Source organism: Molothrus aeneus, chromosome 31 (genome assembly GCF_037042795.1).
Source record: "Molothrus aeneus isolate 106 chromosome 31, BPBGC_Maene_1.0, whole genome shotgun sequence".
In the NCBI taxonomy this organism is placed as follows: domain Eukaryota; kingdom Metazoa; phylum Chordata; class Aves; order Passeriformes; family Icteridae; genus Molothrus; species Molothrus aeneus.
The window spans coordinates 1,196,161-1,216,585 of NC_089676.1; the positions used below are offsets into that span (position 1 = coordinate 1,196,161).

At 54.6% G+C, this 20,425-nt stretch overlaps 1 protein-coding gene across 1 annotated transcript in view; it reads left to right on the top strand.

Moving 5' to 3' along the window:
- The first annotated feature begins 675 nt into the window (after positions 1-675).
- The window catches only part of LMNA (lamin A/C), a 28,026-nt gene continuing 8,276 nt past the window's right edge, over positions 676-20,425 (top strand). Inside the window, exons 1-3 of the mRNA XM_066568221.1 lie at positions 676-1,098; positions 19,127-19,283; positions 19,429-19,554. Coding sequence (XP_066424318.1) covers positions 749-1,098; positions 19,127-19,283; positions 19,429-19,554 — 633 coding nt within the window. The 5' untranslated portion in view covers positions 676-748. The remainder of the gene's footprint in view (positions 1,099-19,126; positions 19,284-19,428; positions 19,555-20,425) is intronic.

Here is a 20,425-nt window from a genome sequence, read left to right on the forward strand (position 1 = left end):
GGGGCGCTCAGAAGTTGTGGAGCTACAAACTGGCACAGCTGGCACTGAGGAGAGCTGGGAAATGAGGAATGCCAGTGCTGAGAGAAGTGGGCAAAACCAGTGCAGGGAAGTGGGTAGGTGGGTGGGGGCACTGTGGTGCCCCAGAGCTCTTCGTGTGGGATACCTCAGGATTCAGGGAACCCAGAGCAGGATGTTTCAGGGCTGTATTTGTGTCCCTGGCCCCCAGAGTTCCAGGTACCCCCGGATCCTGAATTCGGGGTGTGCCAGGACCCCCCCACACACACACACCCTGGGGTCAGCTGCTGAGATGCTGCCTGCCCTGTCCAGTAGGACTGCAATGTCCTGGGGGTGCCCGGCTTCACCTCCTCACTGCAGCCCCTCTCAAGGTGTCCTTTTCCCTGGCCAAGTCCCCCCAGTCTGCAATCCAGCCTCTGTCGGGGGAATCTCTCTAGAAAGGCGTGTGGAAGGGGGTTTCCCCGGACCGTGTCCCCTCCCAAGGCCCCTTTACCCAGGAATATTTTCCCAGCCTTTCCTAAGGAAGGGCTGGGACCGATGCGAGTTGTCTCCACCCAGGTTTTGGATAACTCCACCCGCCGCCGCCTCTCAGCTCCTCCTCCCAGTGAACAGCCCAGCTGGGATATAAGCGAGTCACTCAGCCGGCGGGGAGCTGCCGCGACAGCTGGGCGGGTGGCGTGGGACATCGCGCCGTGACCTGAGCCGTGCCCTTCGCCTCCACTCCGGACCCCCAATGGCGACACCTTCGCAAAAAAGGAGCACCCGCAGCGGGGCTTCGGGGACCCCCTTGTCCCCCACCCGCATCACCCGGCTGCAGGAGAAGGAGGATCTGCAGGAGCTCAATGATCGCTTGGCCGTGTACATCGACAAGGTGCGCTCGCTGGAGCTGGAGAACGCCGGCCTGAGGCTCCGCATCACCGAGTCCGAGGAGGTGGTGAGCCGCGAGGTGTCGGGCATCAAGGCTGCCTACGAGTCGGAGCTGGCGGATGCCCGCAAGACCTTGGATTCGGTGGCCAAGGAGAGAGCTCGGCTGCAGCTGGAGCTCAGCAAAGTGCGGGAGGAGCACAAGGAGCTGAAAGCCCGGTGAGTGCCCTGGGGATGGCGGGTGCTGCCGTCATGCTTGGCAGGGAGCCGGGAGGGAGGAAGGAGTGACCGGTAGAGAGGAAAAACCCGTGGCCTGGCCGGGGTTGGGGTGTCTGTGGTAGGGACCATAAGAGGAGAGAAGCTCTCTCGTCATCCCTGCTCTCCTTCCAAGCGCCATCTTTGGCCGGGATGCCCTTGGAGCGGGGATTTGGGAGCAGAGCTGGGCTCGCTTGGGGCAGGGGCTGAGCAGACGCGCTCTGGGCCCCCGGTAGGGTCTGTGTTATGCGGGCTACAAGCGCCGGGCTGGCGGCCCCTCTGCCTTCGTCATGCTGGAGCTATTCCTAAACACGCTCCGGCACAGCCCGGGAAGCGGTGCCAGCCAGCTGGCTCTGTCCTGCCTACGGATTTCGCCTGCTCGTCCTATTTTCCTTTGCTGTCTTTGGCACCGGTTAAAGAACCTGCTCCAGGTTTTTGTTTGCCTTAACCCTCCCTGTGCCAAGCTGCTCCCACCCTGTGGGGTCCCTGGTTTTGGGGGGAAGAAATATGCGGGCAGCGCTCGTGTCCCCCTCCCAGCAGCTGTCACCGGGTGATGTTGAGGCTCCCGTTGAGGCTCGAATTCCTCCGGGCTCGTTTCTTTCCCTCCCTGCCGGCAGAAATGCCCCCCTCGTGGACCCCTCCCTGCTGCCACCGGGTGCCCCTGCCCTCCTCGGGGCTGTCCCCGGTTACCGGCACAGGTCCCCTGAGGACACGGGGCTCCCTGGCCAATGTCGCTGCTGGCCAAGCAGAGGCTGGCGCTGGGTTTCCCCCGGGCTCTGCCAGCCCGTGCAGAGTCGGGACATGTCCCTGTGGCGCTCAGTTCCCCGAGTGCCGCTCCTTTCCGTCATCACCTTTGGCTCGCAGCCGCCTTCGGGCTGGGCAGTGGCGGGACAGCCCCCTCTTATTCCGTCTGATCTTTTGCCTCTTATTCTGGACTCCTCGTTTCGAGCCTGTACCAAATGAGGCTAAAATTAACTTCCTTAGCAGATGACATAAATATTCTACCTGGGAGGGAGGGAGGGACTGTGCTGCCTGTTGGAGCCGTGTGCGTTTATATTTAGCTTTCTATTTCCCGTGCGCCGCTGCAGCTTCGTCCTCGGATAAAGGCGGTTTGCAGATCCCTGTTCCCGGATCTCGAGGATCCGGATGCTGCTGAGAGGAGGAGCTGAGCTGTCTAAAAGGCTTTTTTTCTGCCTTATGCAAACCCAGAACTATCTTGGCCACGATCTTTCGAGGGCTGGAAAAAATGCCCGGCCCGCAGCCTCGGCTGGAGGGGGAGCTGAGAGCTGGAGCTGGGAAACGGCTGTGGAATTTTTCCCTGCGCTCCGGGAGCTGCTGTGCTTGAAAGACTGTGCCCCTGAAAGAGTGCTGTGACTCGTGGGGGTTCCCGGAGAGCAGCTTGTGCTCGAGCAATGGGTTTCGGTGGGTTTGGGAGAGCAGCAGGGGCGCGGGCTCGGGGGGCCAGGGGTGTTTCCAGGGCTGTTTCTGTGTTGAGTCATCTCTGAGTCACGGCGCGATGGAAGAGCGGAGATGCGGGGGAAGCCGCTGCTGTTCATTCCTGCCTCTGCTTTGTCCTGTCTTCTTAGGACGCGGTGTGAGGGCTGCTCTCCAACCCCAAAACCCTTACAAGGAGGCTGCAGCTCATCTTGTGTCCCAGGGCACCTGCCCGATGTGCCGGGGCTGCTCAGAGAGCAGCACAATCGGCTGCTGAGCTGCGATGCTGCTCCTTGTGCTCACTTTGACTGGGGTGTCCCGAACTTTTGGGGCATGAGGCAACGAGCCCAGCCCCGCGGAGGGGTCAGAGCTGTCGGGGGGATCAGGAGGACCCCGTTGTTGTGACGCTGTTCTCCTCCCTGCCATCCACTTGGGCAGGGATGTGCCCGCTCTGCCGCCTCTCCCCGCCCACCCTGAGCCCTTGAGTCACCCCTGGGGCCGTTTCACCGTCCTTGACACGGTGAGACTTTGGCTAATGAGTAACTGGCAGCTCTCTGCGCCCCTCGCTGTGCCCGTCAGCCCCGGAGAAGCGCGGGTATCTCCCTCAGGGCAGGCTCCCGGGGCTGCGTTATCAGCAGCCACAGCATCGCCGCTGCCTGGTGCAGGGGTTGTCTGGCCAGCACAGAGGGAGGGCGGGGGGCCGGGATGCCAGGGCATGATGTGACACGGCCCCGGGTGCTGCGTGCTCTGTCTGGGGTGGGGAAAGAGCTGCTGGCTGCAGGGGGACAGGCTGGGCAAACACAGACCAGTCTAACCAGTAGCAGTGCAAGAGCTGCATGGGTGGAGGAGGGTCTGAGAGGAGCTGGGCTGCCTCCCCTCTGCTCCTGGCCAACTGATCTTCTCTTGGGAAAGTTTCCAGTGGGATCTTCCCACTGCCTGTGGTGATCCAGGAGGGGTTTCCCAAAGTGCCCACCTGGCTCTTGGCACAGGGACCCTCAGCAGCCTGATTCTGGTTGTACCCCAGGACAAGGGACCCCTCTGGGCAGTCCTGCCTGTCCTGGTGCCTCTTTTTTCCAAGAAAAATTATGGCAGAGAAACGTGCTCCAGCAGTTTTGGTTTGTGACCTCACTCCCAGTGCTGCTTTTCCCCAGCCCTGGATGGCCTCTGGCTATGCTGTAGCCACGCTTCAGGAGAGGCAGAGGGTGTGGGGAGGGTGCCTGGTGACTCAGGGGTGCTGGCAACACCGACATCGTCCCCTCCCAGACCAGTCTGAAATACCCCATCCCTGGTGTCCTCAAGCTTTTGTCCCCTCCTTGGAGGACCTGGATTCCAGCATGGCACCTCCATGGAGCTGGAGAGATGCTCTGGGAGACCTCCATGGGCACTTCCATGGAGCTGGAGAGATGCTCTGTGCTGGGTCCTGCCCATTGCTCCCTCTCCTTAAGCTGCCTTCTGACTCACAGGGTGAACAGAGCCACAGCCCTTGCCTTGCTCCATGGGCGTTCACCCCATCCCACAGTGCAGGCCCCAGCCTGGGGACACAGGGGGTTTAGAATACAGCCCTTGGCACCTTCAGTCCCAGGAGAGACCCCTGAGGAATTCAGTGCCCACTCCATGGGTGAGGAGGGGCCATGTGGTGGCCACACCATGACCAGCTCCCCTCTGCAGGCAGGAACCAGCCCTCGTTAGCAGCACACTGATGAGCAATGCCTTCCTGAATTGCAGCCCCTAACCTGATTAAGGCATTGCCTTGGCAGTGCCTCTTCCTCCCTGGCCCTAATGAGGACAAATCTCCTTTTTCCCCAAACGTTGTTGTGGAGGGGGGAGCTCATCCAAGGGCAGAGCCAGGGAGGCAGCACTGGGATGCCAGGAGGAGAACCCCACAAGCCTTCCCCAGCCCAAGGGGGTTTTGCCCCATGCTTTGTGACCCTCCAGGCAGGAGCAGGTAAATGAAACCTGTTCAGTTGAAAAAAAAGGGAGGAAAAAGAATTAAGGCTCAGTGCTTCTGGGAGGGGGAGGAGGGAATTGCACTTCCTTCAGCAGCAATGAGCTCGTGCTGGAACATTTTGCGTGGGGTGAAACCTCAGGCTCCTGGGTTTCTCCCCCGTCTGCCTCATGGAATCCCTGCCAGGGAGGGAATGCTTTGGCTGGGAGGAGGCCTTGCCCTTTCTGAGCAAACAAAGAGCAGCTTGTGCAGCTGGGGGATACTTTGAGGGGAGCCATCAGCACAGGGCTGGGCTGATCCAGACCTCTGTGGCCCTCTGGGACCCTCTTAAACACGCCAGCCCCCCTGAATCTCCGGCCCTGTGGACACACAGGGTGTCCCCTGACACGTGCAGCCAGCAGCTCAGGGTGGCTGGGCATTCCAGCCCTCCTGGCACGCTGCAGGGCTCTGTGGCAAAGCATTTCTTCCAGGAGAAGGTTTTCATTAGTTGTTCCCAGTGGAGAGGAATTCTTGCCTGTGCAAACACCCAGCCCCTCTTTTTCCAAGAAAAAAATTGTGGCAGAGAAACGTGCTCCAGCAGTTTTGGTTTGTGACCTCGCTCCCATTGCTGTGTTTGCCAGCCACAGCTCATCCCCTCACCTTTCCCAGGGATGAGGGGAGTCAGAGGAAATCCTGTTGCCTCAAATATATTTAGGATGAAAGGAAAAATTAGGACCTCTGGAAAACTAAGGACCTTTTCTTTGAAGCTGGGGATTAAAGAGAAGCGACTGCCAAGAGATTCAGGGCTGTGTTTGGTGTGGGAAGGGATCCATCCCAGCCTGCCTGGTCTCACATGCTGCCACAAGTGTTTTTCAGCCTTGCACGTGTCACTTCACTTTTCAGAATCCCATCAACACTCAAGCTCCAGAGCCCAGAGAACGGGGAGTTCCCCTGTGTGGTGCTCAGGGAGGCAGACAGAGAAGGTGACACAGCCAGGGTGGGACATGTGGGACGGCTGCCAGCTCCTTATTCTGCTGAATTCATACCCTTTGGGAGGGGTAGTTTCCTTTTGTGCTGCTGGCAGCCAGGAAAGGAGGAAGTCACCAGAGTTCTCCCTCTGGTCCTGGCCAAAATTAGAGCTGTCATGGAGGATTCCCCAGGAAGTGTCAGCCCAGTGGGTTCAGGGTGAGCTGGGAATCACCTCCCACTGTCCTGCCACTTGGCTGCATTACCTGTTTCACCATCCTGCTCTTTGTGAGCTTGTTTGCTGAGCCTGTTCCTTTGTGACCAGCTCAGCATGTTCCCAAACAGCTGAGGCTGGTGCCATGTAAAACCTGTCCCTGCTGACAGCTGCCATCACACAGCACGGTGTCAGGCCTGGCTGCCCACCTGCCTCTGCTCCCTTCCCCTCCCTGCCCAGGCCTGAATGTCCCCAGTGTGAGGCTGAACAACTGTGGGGGCTGGCACGGTCCCCCAGCCCTGCCTGGTGCAGTGGCAGCTGCAGCCCTGGCTGCAGAAACATCTCAGTGACAGCCAGACCCTCAGCTACCTTCCAGGCATGGGGCAGCCACAGCTTCTCTGAGCAATGCCAGGGCCTCACCACCCTCACAGGGAAGAGTTTCTTCCCAATACCTTGTCTAAATTGTCCTCCCACTTTAAAGCCATTCTGCTTCGCCCAGTCACTCCACAACCTTGATAAGAGTGTAATAAAATCCCCTCATTTTTCCTTGTTCCTGCACATGAAGGATGTCTCAGCATGTCCATGAACCATGGTGTGGTATTCAGGGCTGTGTGGGTGTTGGGGAAAGCCAAAGGGTGTGGAAGTTGGTTAATGAGGTGCAATGAGCTCAGCCCACAGAGACACCACAAAACCCAGCTGGGGTTGGGACACCTCTGTTCCTGGTGAGGTTGAGTCAACATTTCAGGTTCTCTGTCATAAAGCAGTTACCTTTTCCAGTGAAGGTGAAGGAGCCCTTGGCTTGGGGTGTCCCCCAGGCTGCAGCCAACGCTCTATTTCTGCCTCCCATGGTTAGCAGAGCTGGGAATTGCAGCAACAGCAGGGACAAAGTTCCCCAGCACACAGGGTGGGTGCTGCCCTGCCTGTACTGTACCTTCTTTAATTGTGGGGTTGCAACTTGCAGGCGTTGGTGCTGTGTCTCTGCAGAGAGGTGGCAGAGCCAGGTAGGAACAAACACGGGCTCTCCTGAAGCTGCTGAATATCAAACATGAGCTCTCCTGAAGCTCTAGAATATCAAACACGGGCTCTCCTGAAGCTCTAGAATATCAAACACGGGCTCTCCTGAAGCTGCTGAATAACAAACATGGGCTCTCCTGAAGCTGCTGAATAACAAACATGGGCTCTCCTGAAGCTCTAGAATAACAAACATGGGCTCTCCTGAAGCTGCTGTATAACAAACATGGGCTCTCCTGAAGCTGCTGAATAACAAACATGGGCTCTCCTGAAGCTCTAGAATAACAAACATGGGCTCTCCTGAAGCTGCTGAATAACAAACATGGACTCTCCTGAAGCTGCTGTATAACAAACATGGGCTCTCCTGAAGCTGCTGAATAACAAACATGGGCTCTCCTGAAGCTGCTGTATAACAAACATGGGCTCTCCTAAAGCTGCTGTATAACAAACATGGGCTCTCCTGAAGCTGCTGAATATCAAACATGGGCTCTCCTGTTGAATTTTTCTGTCGGGGCTGTGAGTGGCTCAGAAGCACCTCTGTAGGAGCAAGGTTCTGATAGCAGAGGTCTCTCCTCCCTCTTGCACAAAAGCCACCTCCAGGCACTTGCTCTGGCTGCTGCTTTGCGCACACACACACACGTCCTCCTGCCTGTCCTCCTGCCACCCAGTCCAGTGCCACCACCCTGGTCAGGCAGAGCTTGGCATGACCACGCTGCAGCGCTCAACTGGAGCTGAGAACTTTCACTTTCTTGTGGTTATTTATTAACAGCTTGCCGACACAGTTTCTCCCTAAAACCCCCTGCAGTCACATGAGCCCAAGCAAACATCCAAGCTGTTGGTGTGGGGGTGCAAAGTGGGCTCCAAAAGGGGTGGGAGCCCAAAGGAAGCTCTGGCCCAGTGCCCATGGGCACGGAGGGGTGGCCAGCTGCCAGTCCCCTCTTTCCACAGCAGAGCTGCTCCATCCCTGGGATCCTCTCCATCCATCCCTGGGATCCTCTCCATCCATCCCTGGGATCATCTCCGTCCATCCCTGGGATCCTCTCCATCCATCCCTGGGATCCTCTCCATCCATCCATCCCTGGGATCCTCTCCATCCATCCCTGGGATCATCTCCCTGCTCTCTAGCACCAAACTCTGCCCACACACCACATCCCTCTGCTTTTACCCCTCCCATCTCTTCCTCTCACCGATCCCAATCAACACTCAAACGATTTTTAATCACAGCCAAGGGCTCAAGATAAAACCTCAGGCAATGCAAGAATTTTGAGTGAGAAAAAGAAATAAAATAACTGCCTTCCAACTGTGCCTTTTGTAACAACCCTGACTGAGGAAAAGGAGAGAAAATAACTGTACAGCTTCCTCCAGATGTCAGAAGCTGCTTCTTGACCTGATGCAAATCATTTTTCAATCCTACAAAGCCCCAGTGACAAACAAAGCCCTGGAGCACACCCTGGTCCCACTGCCCATCTCCCTCTGCAATTAACACTTTTGATTCCACCCAAACAGAGCAGAATCGACTTCTCTCAATTCCAGTGTTCACTAATATCTCATTTTCCATGGCTCCTCTGTGAAGAGCCGTGTGCCCTCCATCACAGCCCCGTGCCAGGGCTCAGGGCAGAGCAGGGAGGTGACTCATGCCCAGCATCTGGCTCTGGGCTGTGCTTTGGGGGGCCCCCCTGCCCTGCAGCCCAGTTCTGCCCCTTCCTTCCTTCCTGGCACCATGGCACACGGCCCAGCAGCATCCTGAGCTGCCAGGATGCTCCCCTGCCAGACACCAGGCTATACTGGGACAAACTGGGGAGAGGTTTCCAAGCTGAGCCTCCGTGTTGGGGGCTTTAGGGGGAAGGGGAGCATTGAGGAGAGCAGCCTCAGCCCTGGGCATTGTGTTTTGCTGTTTGGGTGCCTACCAGGCCCCGTTTTCAGGGCAGAGATGCTGCTTTGTGCCACTCAGCCTCAGCTCTGCAGTTCCAGGGCAAAAAAAACCCCAGACTGGGGTGGGTTTGGGTGGTGGGTGTGTGGTGGGCAGGTGAGGCTGGGCAGGAAGGACCTGGTGGGGAGGCTGGAGCATCTCACGGTGCTCCTGCTCACGGGCAGTCCTGTGCAAGCAGCAGCTGGGGTTAAATTGTGCTTTCTAGGGATGCCACAACTGCAGCCCTCGCTCTGGGGAAGTGCTGGTTTCCTGCCCACGTGCCAAGCAGGTCTGGGCTCCGTGGTAGCTCTGCACAAGGCACAGTGCAGCAGGCACCTTGGTGGCTGCTCATCCCTGTGCTGAGCCGCATTTTCCTGCTGGAATCCCATCCCCATCCATCCCCAGAGCCACCCCAGCAGCAGCTGGAGCTCCCGGTGCCGGCAGTGACTCGGCACCGCTGCAGCCACCGCCACATGCAAACAGACCTTGTGGGCAATGTAAACACCTTGTGTGCCTTTATCTGCTGCTGGATCCGGCTAGCAAAGCCTTTTGCTCCCAGGAGAATGCGTGGCATCTGCACCCAACAATCCCCTGCTTTGTTTCTTAAGCAAATGTTGCTGGCCAGAAGCTTTGCGTACCCAATTTATGAAAAACGGGGCGAGCTGCTGCTGTGTCTGAAGAGAAAAAGGAGGCCTTGAACTCATCCCCTGCTCTGCCTCTCTTGCCTCCTTTCTGCCTTGTCCCAGCTGGCACAGGTTTCCATTGTGGATCAGGATGCAGCAGGTACAGAGCGACCTCCTCATCCTTCCCACCCCATTTTGGGCTCAGGAGCTGCACAGGGGAAGGGATTTGTAGCCACATCTGCACAGTGGCAGCGTGTTTCCCTGCTGCTGGGGCTGGGTTTTACCTCTCTTGCCTCCTTTCTGCCTTGTCCCAGCTGGCACAGGGCCCTGTTTCCATTGTGGATCAGGATGCAGCAGGTACAGGGTGACATCCTCACCCTTCCCACCCCTCTTTGGGCTCAGGAGCTGCACATGTGGGCAGAGGAAGGGAGTTACAGCCACATCTGCACAGTGGCAGCATGTTTCCCTGCTGCTGGGGCTGTTTTACCTCTCTTGCCTCCTTTCTGCCTTGTCCCACCTTGCACAGGGCCCTGTTTCCATTGTGGATCAGGATGCAGCAGGTACAGAGCGACCTCCTCATCCTTCCCACCCCTCTTTGGGCTCAAGAGCTGCACAGGGGAAGGGATTTGTAGCCACATCTGCACAGTGGCAGCGTGTTTCCCTGCTGCTGGGGCTGGGATTGCCTCCCTGGCATTGCATCCCTGCTGCACATCCTGGCTGTGTCGCCAGCTCCCAGCTCAACACCAGTTTAGGGTTGTTTTCCCCCACTGCTCCTGTCCTGAAGGCATGACTAACACAGTGACTCAGCTCCCTGTTTTTAACTTCTTTTGTAAGGCTCCCACCGTGCCCAATCTCCCAGGGAAACACCGGGAATCTCTACTTTGTCTTCATCCTTTGAGGTGCTGGTTTATGGGTTTGGGATGTGTTGGAGTGAACGGAATGTTCTGGGGCTTCCATGGAGGGGCAGCACTCAGAGCTGCTCTGCGTGGAAAAAAAAAAAAAACCCAAACCCAGAACTTTACCATTAAGTTTTAGCTCAATTATTCAAAAGCTTTTGCTTTTGCTGTGTTTGGAGTAAGATAATCAAGGCTGGGCAAAACTCCTTTTATTTCATCCAGTCCAAAGCTTAATTGTTAATTTGTTATTACTTAATTGTGTAATTTAACTATATTTATGGTACAAATCTGACTTGTTAAAACGGTGAGTGGCATCAAGACTTGGAATTTCATTCTTCCTTCCTCTTCCCAAAGGCTTTGGCTTTAGTCAGCAATAGACAGCACTGCAAACTGTTAGCAAATTCTGGATTGGGAAAAACAAGCTGACAACGCCCTCGAGCACATGGTGGGGGTTTTTGGGGCTGTCCTGTGCAGGAGTTGAAATCTGTGATCCTTGTGGGTCCCTTCCAACTGAGAATATTCCATGATCTCAAAGCTTTTTTTTCTCGTGTCTCTCCTACTGAAATCTTGCCCTCAGAAGGTGGATTTGAGCAGTGTGGAAGGTGGTGTATTAACATATTTGAGTTGTGTCTAAAGAAATTCACTTTCCAGCTCAGCTTTCGTTAGCGAGTTTATTTTTTTCTTGCTAAAGGGTATTATTGCTTTAATCTATATTTAGGATGGTTCAATCCCAGGCCATCAAGTGTCTTTTAGCTAACCCAATTCATGACTTCATGGCAAGCTAGGAAAAGGCAGGCTGGCATGTTTGGAGTGCATGGGTTTGGGTTGTGCTGAGCCTGGGCTGCAGTGGGGTTGGCCAATGCTTGATCTTGCTGTTCTGAGAAGTTGAGATGTTCAGGCTCATAAAGACATAAAATCAAATAATAATTCAGGTTGGCTCCAAGATCACTGACTTCCCCCAAAGGCCACCACTAAGCCGTGTCCCCAAATGCCACATCCACCTGTCTGTTAAATCTCTCCAGGAAGGGGGAAGCTCCACCACTGCCCTGGGCAGCCTGTTCAGGTGCTTGGTGACTTTTTTCCAGTGGAAAATGCAGTTTTTCCAAGCAAGGAAACCCCAGGCTCAGCCCCCTCAGGACCTGCACAGACACTGGCCAGGTTTTCTCAATGCCATGTAATCCCCAAGCTCTTCAGGACCAGCTCTGCTAACAGACCTGGGACTGGGCCAGCTTTGCTAAATCAAGTTTCAACTGGTAGCACTTTGCATGTCCCCCCAGGCTTGTTCCAGGTAACCCAGGGCTTGGTGGCAGAATTCCCCACAGGGAAATCCTGCCCTCATTTTGCTGGGCTCCCTGTGCTCCCCCCAGCACTGGGGACTCCAGGGCTGATCCCCCTTGCGCTTTGCATCCTCTTTGCCTCTGTCTCCTGGGCCTTGCTGCACCCTGGAAAAGCTTTTGGCAGGGAGCTGAGAAAAGGAGCTGGTGGGTAACAGGGGGTCCCACAGCTGCCAGAGGGTCTCCCAGGCAGCCAGGATCTGGCAGACACAAAACTGGGGTGTTGTGATGCATATTCCAAGCCGGGACACTTGTGCATGAAGGACAAGTCCTGCTCTTTGTCTGTGCAGAGGCTCAGATTTATGCCTGACACAAACCTCCCCCAAAACCACAACGTGGGCCATGGAAAACCAAATCCTTCCCATTCCCCTGATGACTCCCACGTGGCAAAAGGGCAAAACCCCCTTTTCCAGCTCTGGAACCCCTTCCAAACCCGGGGGCTGTTACTGTGGAGGACTCAGCCCAAGCAGCAGCAGCGTCAGTTGGTGATTTGGGATTTCCATTTGAGCTGCTGGTGAGTCACCAGCTGGCGTGACAGCCTGGACAGGGAGTGAGCCACTCTGGGGCTCCCCAGCCAGCACTGAGCTGCAGCATTGTTAATTCTGAACAATTAATATTCTGTTTATTGTCAGAAAAGTGCTCGGAGCTCTTGAGCAGAGCGTGGCTGTTGTGGTGCTGCTGAGGCTGAAGTGCTTCTCCCGTGGCAGGAAGGGAGGGTGAAGGGTGACAGGTCTTTGTTCTGGTGCATCCAGGAGGAGAAAAGCTTCTCCAGACCTTCAGAGGGACGTGTGTGGCTGATTCCTGAGGGTGTCAGCATGGTCAGGTGTGCACCCACAGCTCCCAGGTGATGTGTTCCTGCTGATGGGAGCTGTGGAGGGACAGGAGCAGCTTGGATTTGGGGAATCCTAGACAGGGGGGTCTGTTTGCCTCCCCATGAAAGGCTTTGTCCACATTCCCAACAAAGCAGCAGTTTTGGTTCATTTTAAGCTCATTTTAAGCTCATTTTAAGCTCATTTTAAGCAGTAGTTTTGGTTCATTTTAAGCTCATTTTAAGTTCATTTTAAGCAATAGTTTTGGTTCATTTTAAGCTCATTTTAAGCTCATTTTAAGTTCATTTTAAGCAGTAGTTTTGGTTCATTTTAAGCTCATTTTAAGCTCATTTTAAGCAGCAGTTTTGGTTCATTTTAAGCTCATTTTAAGCTCATTTTAAGTTCATTTTAAGCAGCAGTTTTGGTTCATTTTAAAAACATCTTGGATTTGGGGAATCCTAGACAGGGGGGTCTGTTTGCCTCCCCAGGAAAGGCTTTGTCCTGGTTCCCAACGAAGCAGCAGCTCTGGTTCATTTTAAGCTCATTTTAAGCTCATTTTAAGCAGCAGTTTTCGTTCATTTTAAGCTCATTTTAAGCAGTAGTTTTGGTTCATTTTAAGCTCATTTTAAGTTCATTTTAAGCAGCAGTTTTGGTTCATTTTAAGAACATCTTGGATTTGGGGAATCCTAGATGGGGGGATCTGTTTGCCTCCCCATGAAAGGCTTTGTCCTGGTTCCCAACGAAGCAGCAGCTCTGGTTCATTTTAGGGGCGCAATGAGAGGCCAGATCCCGATTCCAGGAGGGGAAGCCCAGCTCCTGGGAGGTGCCAGGGAGCTGTTTGTGCTCCACAGGGGCCACGTGGAGCTGGACAAACCCCTCAGCCCCATGGCCGTGAGTGCATCAGGAGCGTGTGGCAGGGCCGGCGCTGACCCTGGCACCGGGAAGGGTCTTTGGCACCACTGGTGCCAGATGTGGGAGCTGTTTCCATGCACACAGCTGGTGCTGGCATGCCCAGCTGCCTCTGGTGCCCCACAGGATGCTGGCTCCGTGCAGACACTGTCCTTGCTGTGCATCATGCTGGCTATTTCCAGCTCCCCTGCATGGAGACCAGCCCGTGTTTATCCTGGTGATTTGGCAGAGCTGCTGCGGCACAGATGAGTCAGAAGCTGGGAGAAGCTGCTTTGCCACATTCCCATTGCCCCACTGCAGGGCTTTTCCAGCTCTGCCTCTCCTCATCCGGTGGGGCCCTGCTCTCTGGGGTGGGGGGACAATCCTTGAAGGGGAAACAGCCCCTGGGAGCGGGGAGCAATGCCTGCAGTGGGGTGATGATCCCTGGCATGGCTGTGACACGGTGCCACGTGTGACATGGAACACACACAAGGTCTCAACTGTGTTTCCAGAAGAAGCCTATAACACAAGAGAGACTCCTCACTCCCCGATGAACTGAGAATTGATTATCTAAAGGGTGGTGATGGACTGAGAGTTGGTGATCTGAGAGATAGATGTGCTGGAAATTTGGTGAGGGGAGCAGGAATGGTTTTTTTGGAAGGTTTTCATTCTTTCTGTGTAGTTTGTTTGGTTTTTTTTTTTTACATATAGCTGTAGGTTAATAAAGTTTTCTCCTCTTGATCCCTAAGCTGGAGCCTGCTTTGCTCTATTCCTGGTCACATCTCACAGCAGACACCAGGGACGATGCATTTGCATGGGGACACTGGCATTGTGCCAGCATCAAACCGTGGCAGTGTGGTGACCCTGGCACACATCCCTGGCACTGGAGGCAGTGCCACGGAGAGCAGCCTGCCCAAGGTGGAGCAAAGCAGATTTCCTGGGTCCTCCCAGCGATCTGGGCACACACTGCCCCTCCTTCCCAAGCTGTAAATGTGTGAAAGCCTTTCCTGGGATAGCCAGGAGCTGGCAGCTGTGGGCCCTGGCAGCCAGGTGGGACTGAGACCTGCAGGCTGGGCCTCCCAAATCATGGATTTGCAGAGCTCCATGAAGATTTATGGATGGGGCAGGAGCCAGCGAGTTCCCTGAGCTGGCAGCTTTTCCAGGGTGGGGCAGCTGCCGTTGGGAGGCAGGGAAGGAGGGGATCTGTGCCTCTACAAGCTCCATCCCACTCATTGATCCTCTCCCAGTGCACAAAGCCCAGTGCTGCCCATGCTTCAGCGACACTTGTGGGGATTAATAGCGGAGAGGGAAACCAAAGAGTGTTTCCTGAAAATGCACTGAGTGGGCTCTGGCATCTCAGGGAGGGCTGGCACCTCTCCAGCAGCCTGGTGGGCTCATGCCTGGAGCTGCTCCAACAACTCTGTCCTGTCTTGACTTTTCCAGAGGGAGAGCCCAGACCTGCCAGGTTTCCTGGCTGGGATTTTTGGGGCAGAGAAGGGGGGAGCAGTAGCAGATGCAGCTCTGTGGGGCTGTCCCTGAGCCCCCTCTGACTTCACAGCCTCGTGTCTGTCTGTGCTGAGCGCAGCCAGAGCAGATCCAACTTTCCATTAACATTTGGATTTTCTGGCAGCTCAGCTGCAATTTTCAATCTTTTTTTTTTTTTCTTCCTTCTTCCTGCTTTTAAAAGCTAAAAATAAAATGTCTTGAGGCCCCTTTTCCCTCCATCTTTTCTCCTGAGACATTTGTTTCTTGGGGATTTGATGCCTCTGTTGTTTTTTCTCCTCTTGGATTGTGTTCACCCCTGGCTCTCGCAGCACAGGGGATCAAATCCTGTGGGATTTGGAGGCACCCAGCCCTCCAGAATGAGCCTCTGCTTCCCTTTTCACTGGGGAATCTGGGATCTTGTAGGCTCTAGCAGAGACCAGTGAAACCCTCTGGGGAGGAGGAGGAAGGTCTGTCTTCATCCTCCTCTCCAGGGAAGTGGGAGTGACACAGCTGCCATGGAAGTTTTTATTTTTAGCCCAGCACCAGCTGGAGCCCGTGAGGCTTCCCTGGAATAAAAGCAGGACCTGAGGGCAGGAGAGGGGAAAACTCAAACCTTGGCTGGGCTGGAGCAGGGATCAACAGGGCTGGCCTGAAGTGGTTGGGGCTGGGGGTCCCCACGGCCAGAGAGGACTCACCCGTGTGCTGATTCCTTATCCAGAGGCTGCTGCCACCTTTGGGGCCAGGGTGTGCCTGGAAGGAGCATGGGGGAGATGCTCAGGGCCCAGGGAGCCTGACTGGACCCCCCAGGACAGGAGAGGATTTGTCTCTCAGCTCAGCCTGGTGAGCTCCAAGCTCCTGGTTCTCCTCCTCACAGTGGAACCCAGAGCTGAGCACAGGAGGCTTCTAAGCAAAAGGGATTTGTCTTTGAGGCTGGGATTTACTGTGGGGCTTTCCAGGCCTTGATGCCCAGAGCCCTGGATGCTTCTGGTCCCTGGAGAGGCAAATCTGCTGCAGGCACAAGTGTAACCCTCAGTGTTTTTCCCTCTGTTTGTCCCTGGTTAATGGAACTGCTGTCCCTTGAAAGAGTGACACCATCCAGGTCGTGCTGGAGCCCCATCCCAACGAGCCAGAGTCCTCCAGCTGTACCCAAACCCCCAGGGATGAGCAAAAAGCAGCAGGAAACCCCCAGGGATGAGCAGAGAGCAGCAGGAAAACCCCTGGGATGAGCAGAGAGCAGCCCCAAGCCCCAGGGATGAGGAGCAGCACCAAACCCCAGGGATGAGCAGAGAGCAGCCCCAAACCCCAGGGATGAGCAGAGAGCAGCCCCAAACCCCAGGGATGAGGAGGACCCCAAACCCCAGGGATGAGGAGCAGCCCCAAGCCCCAGGGATGAGCAGAGAGCAGCCCCAAGCCCCAGGGATGAGCAGAGAGCAGCCCCATCACTCCTCAGGAAGGACAGGGCTGCACCCCACCAGCAGTGCTGGGGTGGCCACGCTGGCCACGGGGCTGAGCCAGGGCCAGATGGGAAAACTCAGCGAGCCTTGGAGCAGCCTGGGACCCACTCCCAGTTGGCATTCTTGTCCTGTGAGTCACTGGCACGAAAGGAGGGGGTTGGACAGGAAAGAGCTCCAGCAGCAAATGAGACTGTGGTTTACTGGAAAAGAGGGACCAGCAGCGTTTCTTGGTCAGTTATTCCTCCGTGGGCAAAATTCCAAATTCTCTAGACTGCTGAAATGCTATTTAGACATAAAAGAGGCTGGTTTATGGAATTTATGGGCTATGAAATCATACTCTGTGCATAGCATTGAGACCCTCTTACCTGAGAGCCCCAAACATTAAAATATGAAAATCCCACCACAGATACGTTCTAGAATTCAGTACAGACCCAACGTGTTACACTGAGCCCTTTGCACCACGATAAAGAGTGTTCTGGGCTGGGAAAGGAGCTTTCAGAAATTGAAAGAGAGGCAGAAGAAAGATCTTTACTCACTTCCAAGAAAAAGTCTGCAAGCTGCTCCTGGATTCCCAGAGACCCTTGGGCTCTGCTTTTCCTGACAGCAGCACTTTAAGTGATTCTGAATTTTGTTACTGTACGTGTAGGAATTCTGGGTTGTTTATTTATTTTTTTTTTTAACTGTCCTTAAGTGGAATTCTCGCTCTTTTAACATGGAATATCCTGGGATTTGAAGGGAGGTTTGCACTTAAAAACAGTAGCCTGGGATGTTGAAACCCGGGCTTTTGAAACCCAGAATAACAGAAGAACTTCTCAGGGCGGGAAACAAAAAGAAATGCAGGAAAATCTGCTGCTGGCCAATCCAGGGGCTTCCAACATCCCTCGTCTGCGAGTCTGGGAGCGCTGTCCCGCCTCTCCTGGGTCTGCTCCTGGTGTTCTGGGCTGGGCTCTGGGTGCTGCCTTGGGATGGGCCGAGTGCTTCAGCCACTCCCTGGGTTTGTCACCGCCGTGTCCCAGCTCTGGTGCTCCCTCCTGGCCCCAGGAGGGGGTGACAGTCCCAGCCCGGGCTTGGCGGCTGCTGGGGAGCCCTTGGGTGTTTTCTTTTTATAGGAGCGACCGAAATAGCTTCAGGCTGTGTTTTGGTGCGCAGTCAGATCAGGTTCCCCGGTCACACGGCGGGGATGAGGAGTGGCTGGAACAGAGAGGGGGGCCAGGATGGTGGGTGGGGATGGCAGAGGTGGGGCTGGGGGGATGAGGCACCACAGCTCCGCATCCACTGAGCACCAGCTGAGCTGAGTGGGAGCCCAGGACATCCCTCTGGCCGTCCAGAACAGCCAAGACCCCTGTCGCAGGCATCTTTTGTGGAAAATCCATTCCTTACGGTTTTTCCTCCTGAGAAGCCGAGGAACAAAATGTAACCAATGGTTATCTGCTGCTGTGGAATGCAACAGTTGCATCTGGGATTGGGCTCATGTGGTTGTTTCTAATTAATGGCCAATCACAGCTCAGCTGGCTCAGACTCTGAGCCACAAGCCTTTGTTATCATTCCTTCTTTTTCTATTCTTAGCCAGCCTTCTGATGAAATCCTTTCTTCTATTCTTTTAGTATAGTTTTAATATAATATATATCAAAAAATAATAAATCAAGCCTTCTGAAACATGGAGTCAGATCCTCATCTCTTCCCTCATCCTTGGACCCCTGTGAACTCTGTCACAGACCCCTGCCAGGGGGCTCAGAGCCCAAAACACCTGTGGTTTTGATTATTTGACCCATGGAGCAAATTACCAACCTTAGATGAAGATCAGCAAGCCACAACAGTTTAGGTAGAATAATAGTGAAGTTATCACGGGGTGGAAAAGTAGATTTTGGGGTTTTTAGAATGGGGGTTCAGGAGGCAAGATGGAGGGAACTGGGTGTCTCCAGCCTTTCTCCTTCATCCTCTTGGCCTCCATCTTCTGCTGTGATGGTGGCACTTTGGGATTGGTTTAGAGTAGAAGCTCAGTGTCTAACACAGGTGATCGGTATTGGGAAGTAATTGTAAATATTGTACAGGTAGTTTTTAGTATAAAGACATAACCCTGCCCTGGGGGCAGGCAGAGTGCCTGGAACTGCCCTGCTGGATGGACCTCGGCAGGGCAGGAGAAAATTTTTTATAGATAAGACACAATAAACAACCTTGAGAGCGAGAACTGAAGAGCCCTGACTCCTTCTTCAACAGCCAGGCTGGGAAAAGAGACTTTTACCATTTCTGGGGGTCCCAGGGAGTTGCAGTGTCCCACCACGCTGCCCTGCATCCCAGCACAGCACACGGGGCCAGGCCAGCCCCAGCCTGCTCAGCCCGGCTCTCCTGCCGTGCTGTGGGTGTGCAGATTGCACCTGGGTGCTGCACCCTGGCCCTCCTCCTGCCCTGCCGGTCATCCCCAGCCCTTCCTGCTTCCCAGTGTCCCAGCCAGGGCTGGCTGTGCTGGCTGGGATGTGCTGCTCCCCTTGTGGGTGGTTCTTAGGGACAGCAGTGCAGCCCTTTTGGGAGTGATCAGAGAGGAGCTGCAGTGACACTCTTTGTGCTCGGGGTACAGTGCAAAGGCTTTTCTGAGAACAGCCCTGAGGAGAAGAACTGGGAGGTTTTGGTGGATGAGAAGCTTGATGAGGCCTTAGAGTCTCTTTCAGTACTTACAGGGACTAGAAAGTTTTGAGAGGGATTTCAGACAAGGGTATGGAGTGACAGGACACGGGGGAATGGCTTCCCGCTGCCAGAGGGCAGGGATGGATGGGATATTGGGAAGAAATTCTTCCCTGTGACGGTGGTGGGGCCCTGGCACAGGTTGCCCAGAGCAGCTGTGGCTGCCCCTGGATCCCTGGACGTGCTCCAGGCCAGGTTGGACAGGGCTTGGAGCAACCTGGTCTAGTGAAAGATGTCCCTGCCCATGGCAGGGTGTGGAACTAGATAAGCCTTAAGGTCCCTTTGAACCAAAGCAGCTCCATAATTTCCTGATGGCTGTGATTATTCCTGCTGTGCCGCTCACCTGTGCCACCCTTTGCCTTGCAGGAATGCCAAGAAGGAAGGGGACCTGCTGACTGCCCAGGCACGCCTTAAGGATGTGGAGGCTTTGCTTAACTCCAAGGAGGCTGCGCTCTCCACAGCCCTGGGTGAGAAGAGGAATCTGGAAAATGAAGTGCGGGACCTGAGGGGACAGGTGGCCAAGGTGAGCAGTGGCAGCTGAGCCAAGGATCCCTTTTTACCCCCCCTGCCTGGGGCTGCCAGGGGCTGTGGGGCAGATGCAGTTGGGTGGTGGGTCCCCAGCCATGCCCAGAGCCCTCTGTGATGTTCCTTCTCCATCCCCCTGGCAGCTGGAAAGCGCCTTGGGCGAAGCCAAGAAGCAGCTGCAGGATGAGATGCTGCGCCGTGTGGATGCCGAGAACCGGCTGCAGACCCTGAAGGAGGAGCTGGAATTCCAGAAGAACATCTACAGTGAGGTGAGCTGTGATGTGCTGCCACATCACAGGGCTGGGATCACCCCCACTGGGTGTGCTGTGTCCCCTCCCTGAGGTGACCCGGTGTGGCTGTGTTCACAGGGGTCCCAGGACGAGGGAAGAGATGAGAATGTTGACTCCATGTTTCAGAAGGCTTGATTTATTACTTTATGATATATATTATATTAAAACTATACTAAAAGAATAGAAGAAAGGATTTCATCAGAAGGCTGGCTAAGAATAGAAAAAGAATGATTGTCGCAGACATCTTTTATGAAAAATCCTTTCCTGAGGATTTTTTCCTCCTGAGAAGCTGAGAGGCCTCAGGAACAAAATGTAAACATTGATTATCTGCTGCTGTGGAATGCAACAGGTGGATCTGGGATTGGCCCATGTTGGATATTTCTAATTAATGGCCAATCACAGCCCAGCTGGTTCGGACAGAGAGTCCGAGCCACAAGCTTTTGTTATCATTCTTTCTTATTCTATTCTTAGCTAGCCTTGTAATTAAATCCCTTCTTCTATTCTTTTAGTATAGTTCTAATACAATATATATCATAAAATAATAAATCAAGCCTCCTGAAACAAGGAGTTGGATCCTCGTCTCTTCCTCAACCTAAGACCCCTGTGAACATGGTCACACATGATAACAAAATCCTGTGACTGAGACAGTCCGAGCCAGCTGGGCTGTGATTGGCCATTAATTAGAAACAACCACATGAGACCAATCACAGATGCACCTGTTGCATTCCACAGCAGCAGATAACCATTGGTTACATGTTGTTCCTGAGGCCTCTCAGCTTCTCAGGAGGAAAAAACCCTAAGGAAAGGATTTTCCATAAAAGATCCCTGTGACAACCCAGTGTCCCCTGCT